The following is a 9,160-nucleotide window of genomic DNA, read 5'->3' as shown; positions in this document are numbered from 1 at the left end:
AGATTTGCCCCACTGGCTCAGGGTCTTTTTTCCTTTTTCCTCTTATCAGTGAAATTCGCCATTCCTCCATACACTTCTGTACGGGGATTGCATTCCACCTGTTCAGGCTACTCAGTAAAGAGATGCCATACTGGGATTTCCCTGCCCTGGCATTCCTTGTGGAGGTGAGCCTCAAGGCCAGCACTGCCTGGCTGTGCTGCCTCCCAGCTCTCTGCCCTCTCACAGCCACAGCTGCCAGGACGGTGCCCGTGCCCTGTGCTGCTGCCTGGGCCCAGCCCTGTGCGGCTCTGGGCTCCTGCCGGCCGGCTCCCTGTCACTGCCCTGTGCCTTTCAGGTCCTCGAGTGCCTGGACTTGACGGAATGCAGTGACAGCATTCTGGAGGTCATGGCACAGAACCTGCAGAGCGAGGACAGGGAGAGGCGTCGCTTGGCACTCAGAGGCCTCGTAGTGCTGGGCAAGAATCCCTCCATGGTGAGAAGGGGGCAGTGGCTGAAGCCGTGCAGGCAGCGTGGGGCTGGGCAACGCAGTCGCTTGGCCTTGCCTGGGCTTCGGGCACTGGGGCAGCTGCTCCCAGCTCTCCTGCCTCCCGCTTCAGCTGCCCCAGTGCTTCGGGACAGGCCTTTGGCCTCTGGGCCCTGCGGCAGCAGGGTGGCCTTTCACAAACTTGTGTTCCACACAGGCTGAAAAAATGCGCAGCCTGACTGAAAGGCTTGTGGAGCTCCTGCAGGAAAATGAAAGCAACATGATCAGGATGAGCATTCTTCTTCTGAGATATTTGCTGCTGGATAATGGTGCCCCAATACCCACCCCCATTGCCCTGGAGCTGGCTGAGGAGCTCCTGCCACTCTTTGACCATGTAAGGCTCTGTGCCCACAGCCACGGCCACTGGCTGCTGCCCGGACACTTGGTGCCCTGTGGAGATGCAGGCCTGTGCCCTGGGGGGCCTGAAGTAGCTGATGCTGAAGGCTTTTTCCCTTCCTTTCATACAGGATGATATCCAGGTGCAGCTGAGCTCCATGTGTTTCTTTCACGAGATGCTGGACTTGTTAACGAAAGATGGAAGAAAGGCCCTGAAGTCCCACGTGCGCCAGTGCCTGGTCCCACTCTCCTTCCACTGCCATGATGAGAATCAGATTGTTGCTGAGGTGAGAACTTGTGGCAGGCTGTGGTCCCCCTGGGAGGGGGCTGGGCTGCCTCCTGCCCTGGCACCTTTCAGGCTGCAGCCTCCTCCAGGCTGTGGCAGTGGGATGCTCCTGTGCTCTGGGTTGTGGGGCCATCTGTGTCTGTCTGCTGCTCTCCAGGCCTCTCGGAAAACACTGCATTCGGCAGCCAGATTCCTGAAAAGGAGAGATTTCCAACAAATGCTCCAGGTGGATCAGACATGGAGGTTCGGCGAGGGCCTGGTAAGAGCAGCCGAGAATCTCCAGCCTCAGGCCGGAGAAGGCCCCTGAGGGCGGTGCTCAGTGTGCGGGCCTGACAGCTGTGCCCCTGCCCGCTGCTGCAGCCAGAGGCCGTGCAAGGCTCTTCTCCAGGCTCCCATGGGCCCCAGCTGGGTGCCCATGGAGCCCCGGCCCGGCGGGGCTGCAGACCGGCACCGCGGCTCCCCGGGCAGCAGCCGGCCCTCTGCCCCCTGCCCTCGGGAGCCCTTGGCCAGCGGCTGCTGGCTCCGCGCCTCAGGGTTGTGCGGCCAGGGGAGGCCGGGGCCGGGCGCAGGCAGCGCCCGGCCCAGGGGCTGAGCCTGCGCCAACCCTTCCCTCCTGCCGCTCTCTGCAGCTGGCAGAGGACAGGAGCAGAGCAGCCGAGCACCTGCGCCAGGCCCTGCGCTACCTGGAGAGCCCACAGGAGCCCCTGCGAGAGGCGGCCGTCAGGTTCATGGGTGAGCCACGAGCCCGAGCTCCCTCTCCGGCCCGGCCCGCCACAGCTCGGCCCCAGCCCCGCCTGCTGCCCCGGCAGCGCCAGCCGGGCCCGGCGCCGTGGAGCCCCGTCTGGCCTGGGCGTTGCTGCTGCCGCCCTCTGGCAGCCGTGCCCTGGGGCGGCAGCGGGCGGCAAGGGCCGGGCTGAGCCCTGCCGGGCCAGCAGCCCGTGTGGCCACAGCGCCGGCAGCGCCGCTGGCAGGGAGCTGTGCCGCTGGGGCCGTGACAGGCTCTGTGTTCACAGGCATGGCTGGGCGGCACCTGAGGGGGAATATCGAAGACCTCCAGGTGATTTGTGAGGGTGAGTGAGGGCAGCATGCTGAGAATGGTAGCTGCAAGCCCTGCACCGGGTGTCGAGGGCTCTACTCCCGTGGGCAGAGCACACTGACATTTCAGGGCCACGTGGGCCATCTTCGGGCTGATCCCCTTGCTCCCTGCTCCCTCCTGGCCATGGCAAGAGCTAGCTCGGATGGCTCTGGCAGGGCGCTCTCCTCGGCTCCCCAGAGCTCTAGCTTCTGACCATGGCTCTGTTCCTCTCTCTTGAAGCCCTGGAAGAAATGGCATATGACAGCAGTCCTGCGGTCAGAAAGCTGGCAACTGAAGCTGGGTTCGTTCTGCGGGCTGTACAGAGGGCTCCCTACCCCACGTGGCGTAAGCTGCGAGATCAGTTCTGCAGTGCATGGAAGAAACGGCCTCGTCTCTGCCACGGAGCCTTGCTGTGCTGCTGGAGCTCTGTGGAGAGATGATCTGGAAGACTCTGTGTGCTGGGGCCACTTGAGCCAGCAGGGATTTTCTTCTTATTCAAGAGTTTTGTTGTCCTATTTTTATTTTTCTTTTGTATGTAAATAAAACTATGTGTAGTAGACAGACTCCCAGGATCTTTTCCTTACCAGAATCGGCAAGGCTTACAGGAGGAGGATGAAAACGGTGCTTGCACTCAGCCAACTGCCCAGGCGTGCAGTGCTGCAGGCAAAATGGCCAGAAGCCCCTTGGCCTTTGGTAGTGCTGCTGAAGCCTTTGTGCTGCCCACAGAGCGGCCGGGCAGGGGCTGGAGCTGCGGGAATCCCTCTCAGAGCAGAGCCTGGAGATGGCCACAAGCCCTGTGCCAGGCAGGAAGCGCAATCCGTGTCCTCCTGCCTGTGTGCTGCTGGCTGCCTTGCTGAGGGCTCCCAGGTGCCTCTGGATGGGGCTGCTCTGGAGCTGCTGTGGGGCTGCAGCACTGCTGCTGGGCAGCTTGGCTGGGCTGGGGCAGCCCCTGAGGAGACAGCGCCACAAAGGGATGAGGGGCTGTGGATGCCCTGACGGGACGAGGTAGTGGGAAGGAACAGGGGGGATGTGTGAGGGAGGGGGTGGCAGGAATCTACAAGGGGACAGGAGGCCCCTGCGGAGCCGGGTGCTGGGAAGCCCTGAGGAACTGGGTGTCAGAGGGCACAAGCAGCCCTCAGGCAGCCGCCTTGTCCCTGGCACCCGGCTGCTCTGGCGCTTGCCCAGAGCGTCTCCCAGGCCTGCGGCAGAAGCCCTCGAGGCCGGGCCTCAGCAGGAGGGTGGGGGCACCCCTGAGGTGCCCAGGCTGGGCTGGCTGGGCACAGGGACATCAGGGGGCTGCTGCCAGGGCACGGCCACTGGGTGCTGCCAATAAAGGGCAGGGGCAGAGGCAGGGCTGGCGGCAATGCCGGGCCCTGGCGGCTGCCCAGGCCACGGTGCCGTGACCGAGGCCCCCCTGACCCAGAGCTCTGGGCCCGCAGAGCTGCTGCCACCATGGGGAGGGCGGCCGCGTCTCCTCCAGCAGGGCTGTGGAGTGGCTGCTGCCCCGGCGGCTCTGGGCCCCGCAGAAACAGCACCAGAGCGGGCTCAGCAACAGCAGCACCCGAACGACGGCACCTGCTCGGCCAGGCGTCCGCACCCGCCGAGATGCCAGACGGGGGGAGCCCGGGGCAACAATGGCCCCTGCTTTGGCAAAAGGCTCAGCAGAGTTGGCCACAATGGCTCTCTCCTGATTTGCCATCCTCACAGCAACGCTTGGCTGCTTCACCTTCTGCCTGTGCCCCTGACTGACTTCCATTGCCAAGCTTGAGGGCAGACTCGCCTCCCACAGGCAGCGTCCCAAGGCAGCGCCATTGGTGCCATGGACAGAGACACACTCTGATGGGGCACCAGCCCTGCCATGCACCTGCCCTCCCTCTCCTCCATGCAGACACCTTAACGACACATGCGTCAGCTCTGAAACGAAATCCTGGACTTGACTGGAACAAAGGAGGCACTGGAGAAAAGCTGGGACTTCCATGGCTCAGTTTTCGTCTCCACTTGGGCAATCACAGAATGCCAGAACACTTTGCCTTGCAAAGTATCACAAAGATCATGCGGTTCCCACCACCACCCTGCCGTGGGCACAGGTGCTGTGCAGGCACAGCTGTCACTAGAACTGGAAGAACACTTTTCCATGTTTACCTTTTCCTCTTTTGCATTTCAAGCTAACATGAAAAATTCAGCTGGTTACAACTGAATTGTGTAGCTCACAGGATTTGGAGTCTCCAGTGGGCCATGGTATGTCCATTCAGCCTTTGTTAGACCATCCAGATGGAGCTCAGCCTGTGCAGCCCAGGCACAAACAGCAGGCTGGTCCATTTCAGCATCCCGAAGCCTTTGGGGCTTCCTGTGCACCCTGAGGCTCCTGAATCCATTCTTGAATTCCCAGTTAGTGCTGTGCAGCACATGAGAAGACAGGAATCACCTCTTTGGCTCATTGTTGGGTTTGCTGCTCCTGCCTAAAGTAATCATTAGGAGTATATGCCAATGTAAAGGTACAGCTCAACACCAGGGTGTTTTTCTGTAGTGTTTAAAACTAAACCCTTGTGTGACTGTTCAGAGACTCTGAAATGGATGAAAATGACAACTTTGGTATTTAAGAATCGCAGAAATGTTCACATAGCCCTGTGACTTTTCACGACTGTTTGGGTCTCTAGGAAATATTTGCCTTGCATCAGTTACAATGTTGTGCCAATGACCCTGTAAGGTCTTTTCTTTCTGACAGGCACAGGAAGGCCTCTGGAACGTCAAATATTTGAAGTTTCAAAGGCTGAAAGCAATGAAGTGAGGCCTCTGAGATTCTGCTGCAGGCTGTGATGTTTCAGAATATCCATCTGGGATGTGTTAACGTGGTTTTGTTTGCTTTACCCTGTTTTTTTTTTTTGTTGCTTCACTCTGAAAGTCCATCTCCTGCAACACCAGTAGGAGTTGTGGAGGTTGAGTTTGTGTCCATTGGACCTGAACTGCCAATAGGATCAGACACTGCATAGAATGACAGAATCATTTTAGTTCTTCTTGGAAAAGGTCTCCAAGACCTTTGTGTCCAACCTGTGCCTGATGCCCACCTTGTCCCCAGCCCAGGGCACTGAGTGCTACATCCAAGTTTTCCTTGGACATCTCCTGGGATGGGGACTCCACACCACCCTGGGCAGTGCATTCCAAAGCCTGACTCCCCCTTTCCATGGAGAAATTCCTGCTGTGCCCACCCTGAGGCTGCCCTGGCCCAGCCTGAGGCCGTTCCCTCTGCTCCTGTCCCTGTTCCCTGGAGCACAGCCCGACCCCCCGGCTGTCCCCTCCTGTCAGGAGCTGTGCAGAGCCACAAGGGCCCCCTGAGCCTCCTTTGCTCCAGGCTGAGCCCCTGCCCAGCTCCCTCAGCCTCTCCTCATATGACTTAAATGTGTGGCAGAGGACAGTGTGTTGCTTAGGACAGTGTGTGAGCAGTTAGAGAAGCTGGAATCTCAAAGGCTTCTTCTCCCTCCCAGGAGGTCAAGGGCTGGAGAATATTCGGCAGCCCACAGGCAGTGCCTGCATGGGCTGTATGAATTTCTGCCAATATCTCAAGGGACACACAGATGACATAGGAATAGAATCAAAGCTGAGACTGTTGTGTCTGTGAATTATGAATCGGGTCCCAAATCCTCTGTTAGTCTGAGCAAAGTTTAGAAGCCTTTCTCCTACCTCTACCAGCTGATGTCAACGTTAAGTCTTCTGCAGGTATGGTGAAGTGACTCAGAGAATCATAGAACACTTTGGGTTGAAAGGGATCTGAAGGCCCATCTCCTTCTGATCTCCCCTGCCATGGGCAGGGACAACTTCCACTCTCCTAGGTTTCTCCAAGCCCCATCCAACCTGCCCTGGAACACTTCCCAGGATGGAGCAGCCACAGCTTCTCTGGGCACCCTGTGCCAGGGCCTCACCACCCTCACAGGGACAAATTTCTTCCCAGTATCCCATCTAATCCTGGTCTCTGGCAGTGGGAAGTCATTCCCTGTGTTCTGTTTTGCCATGCCCATGGTGAAGAACTTCTCAGAGACCTTTTAGTTTTGCTAATGGCACACCACAAAAGCTAAGGAAAAACTGCTGTGAATTTACTTGTTTTTTCTTCTATCAGAAAGGACACCATTAATTTTTATCTGTCATCTGAATGTCCAGGAAACAAAAGATCAGGAATAGCTCCTCAGTGCCTGGAATGCTGTTTTGACTGTTTTCAGCATACAGGCATGTGATGATGCTGGATGATTTACATTTAAAAGGAAAATATGTCTTGTAATTACCAAAATTTCACTCATAAAAAGAAACTGTTGTTCCAGTTGTCTGGGAACAGAACTGACTTGATTGCTGGGAGTGAAAGGAGTCTGAAAATAGTCATCTAAGAGAGGCACTTTAATTTCCTCATTTCTTACTTAACCAATGCCTGTTTGGTGTGTAGATTAAATCGGATACAACTCCCTCCCTCTGCCCCAAGCTGCCTTGGCTTCTGGAAATTGCTGGTGGCAGAGTCCAAGTTTGCTCCTGAAACTGCCGATTCTCCATCTCTTTTCAGTTTCATCACTTCTCTGTGTGCCAAGGCACCACTCCCTACCTGGTGCTTCCCAGCAGAGTCCTTTTCAGCAGGTGCTGGAAGCTGGGCACAAAGAAAATGTGGAGAAAGGCTTAGACCTCCAAGAAACCCAGAACTTGAGTGCAAAAATGTAAAATTGGTTCCACTGCTTAAATATACTGAAATCAGAGATTCAGGGAGCTGGAATAGCAAACATCTCTTGTCCAGATGCTGTAAAGCCAGGGCTCTGCAGAGCAACTCGGATTTCATCAAACAGTTTTCAAGTCCCACTCAGCATTGCTACCATCCTGCTGGCAGCACTTTATAAGATTTGCTCTAAGAGGACAGTCTTTAAACTCTGCAGTTGGCTCAGTATTTAAATTTACTCTTGCACTGGCTACAACACTGTGCCTCAGTGGTTGGGAAGGAATTTTACATATTCACCTTCTAGTGATATATTAACTGGTCCCAGCATACAAAAGGCAAATGGTTGCCTTTTTAGGGATGAAGTGCAAAGCTAAGTGTTATCCAGATCACTGCAGCAAGGTGAAAAACAAGGATCTCGGGCCTCTGAATGCCAAGGCCTTTCTGTTTGAGTGGTCTCATTCCACTGGGCAGAATTCCTTCCTCAGTTTCTGGAACAGCAGTGCACAAAGAAGTGCAAACATCCATCCCAGAACTGAGATGGGAGGCAGAACACATAATGCTACTGCCTCCCAGGCACCTCTTTGGCAAGGAATGTGGGGAGAAAGGAAAACACTGAAAGGAAAACACTCCCTGATCTGTCACAATCTCAGCACACACTTATTTCTGACAAAAACTGTGTTGAGTTTGGATCTTTCTGTCTCTAATTCCCAACCTTTCATAAGGAAGGAACCTGAGATATTGCTTTAAATGAGATGGATGAATGCAAAAAAATCAAAACACATTTCTTTGATTAACATTCAGGAGTCAAAATACTTTAATCAACTCTATGACCCATCTTCAATAGCAAAAAAAACCCACTCCTTCTTCCAAATGACATTTGAGCCACAGAAAACATCGCAACACAGAAAAAATAATATAAAAATATTAGAACATTGGATCAGCTCAAATGCAGACACTGGTGAATGAAAATTATTACCATTTATCAACATTTTTTTTTATCATATATATCAGAATGAACTTTATTCATCATTGCCTCTGATTGTAGAGAAACCACGGCAGAAGGGGGTCAAAGAGCTCACCTGGAGGCTTTCCCTTGACCTGAGGCAGCCTGGTCTTGTCTCTGGCAGCAGAAAAGCTGGGCAGGGCACAAAAGGCTGTTCCTGAGAGTCTCCAGCTCACTTTAAACCCTTAGCATTGTGGTGCTCTGACACGGCCACAGACACAGCAGAACATTCCTGGCTACAGGTGAGGGTGTCCAGTGTCAGACAATTCCCTTTTCTGACCCAGAGATGGGGCAACTGAGAGGTGTTTTAAAGACTTTTATTCCATTTTCAGTCTTATGTGAAGGGTGAGACAATTAAAAGAATAGGAAGAATAATAAAGTACTGGAATGCTCTTCCCAGGGAGGTGGTGGAATCACCATCTCTGGATATGTTTAAAAAAAACTGGACATGGCACTTGGTGCTATGGTCTAGTTGAGATATTAGGGCATAGGCTGGACTCAATGATCTTGGAGGTCTCTTCCAACCCCTTTATTCTGTGATTCTGTAATGTTATAATGATGTTATAACTCACGCCATCACAATCAGAAGCCAACTATTTCCTAATTACAATGCATTATAAGCATTTCTTGGCCTATCAGCTTTTGCATACACCATGCTGTAAATGCCTTAAAACCAATCGTCAAAAATTACCCCTTGTGGGTCCCACTACATTGCATTTTTCACAGTTCTATTTCTCCAGTCTTATTTGCAAGGGCATCCTTTGAAACTTGTTTCTAGCTCCATTTCTCTCTCAACAATATCTGTCCTATCCCATGGCATTTCTAAGTCAGCATTTTAATCAAAATTTGCATACGGATGCACACTGTTGAGAACTCTCTACAAATCCATTTCCCACAGTCCAAGAGCTAGGAGAGAACATCTTCAGCTGCAGGGAACAAGGAGAATGTATGCAGAGAGAGGCTCTGGCTTTTGGCTGGGAAAAGTTTCAATCAGCGTATTTGACCCCATTCCCAATGCTGAAATCCAACCTGGCTGTCAAGTAGTGCCCACGCCTTTTCCTTTTTGCTTACAAGCAAGAGGAACTTTATGCTTTTTCTTATCAAATTTGAGTCTCCTGCAAGTTCTTCTGTTTGGGGAGTTCTTAAAATGGCCCCATGCCGCAGAATTCAAGAGCTGCAATTTGAAGGTTAATGGAGGAATTTTGTTCATATGGAAGAATATTTTCATATTTTCACTATTTTTCACTATT

At 53.5% G+C, this 9,160-nt stretch overlaps 1 protein-coding gene across 1 annotated transcript; it reads left to right on the top strand.

Moving 5' to 3' along the window:
• The first annotated feature begins 689 nt into the window (after positions 1-689).
• On the top strand, positions 690-2,783 carry LOC141730418 (uncharacterized). Its single transcript, XM_074547884.1, has 6 exons — positions 690-857; positions 991-1,146; positions 1,303-1,404; positions 1,679-1,877; positions 2,159-2,215; positions 2,461-2,783. Exons 1-6 carry the CDS (start codon positions 690-692, stop codon positions 2,658-2,660), a joined length of 882 nt encoding a protein of 293 aa, XP_074403985.1. The 3' UTR covers positions 2,661-2,783.
• Positions 2,784-9,160: the final 6,377 nt, after the last annotated feature.

The sequence above is a fragment of the Zonotrichia albicollis genome, chromosome 10, assembly GCF_047830755.1.
Source record: "Zonotrichia albicollis isolate bZonAlb1 chromosome 10, bZonAlb1.hap1, whole genome shotgun sequence".
NCBI lineage: Eukaryota > Metazoa > Chordata > Aves > Passeriformes > Passerellidae > Zonotrichia > Zonotrichia albicollis.
The sequence above is the reverse complement of the archived record's forward strand: the minus strand, read 5'-3'. Positions and strand labels throughout refer to the sequence as shown.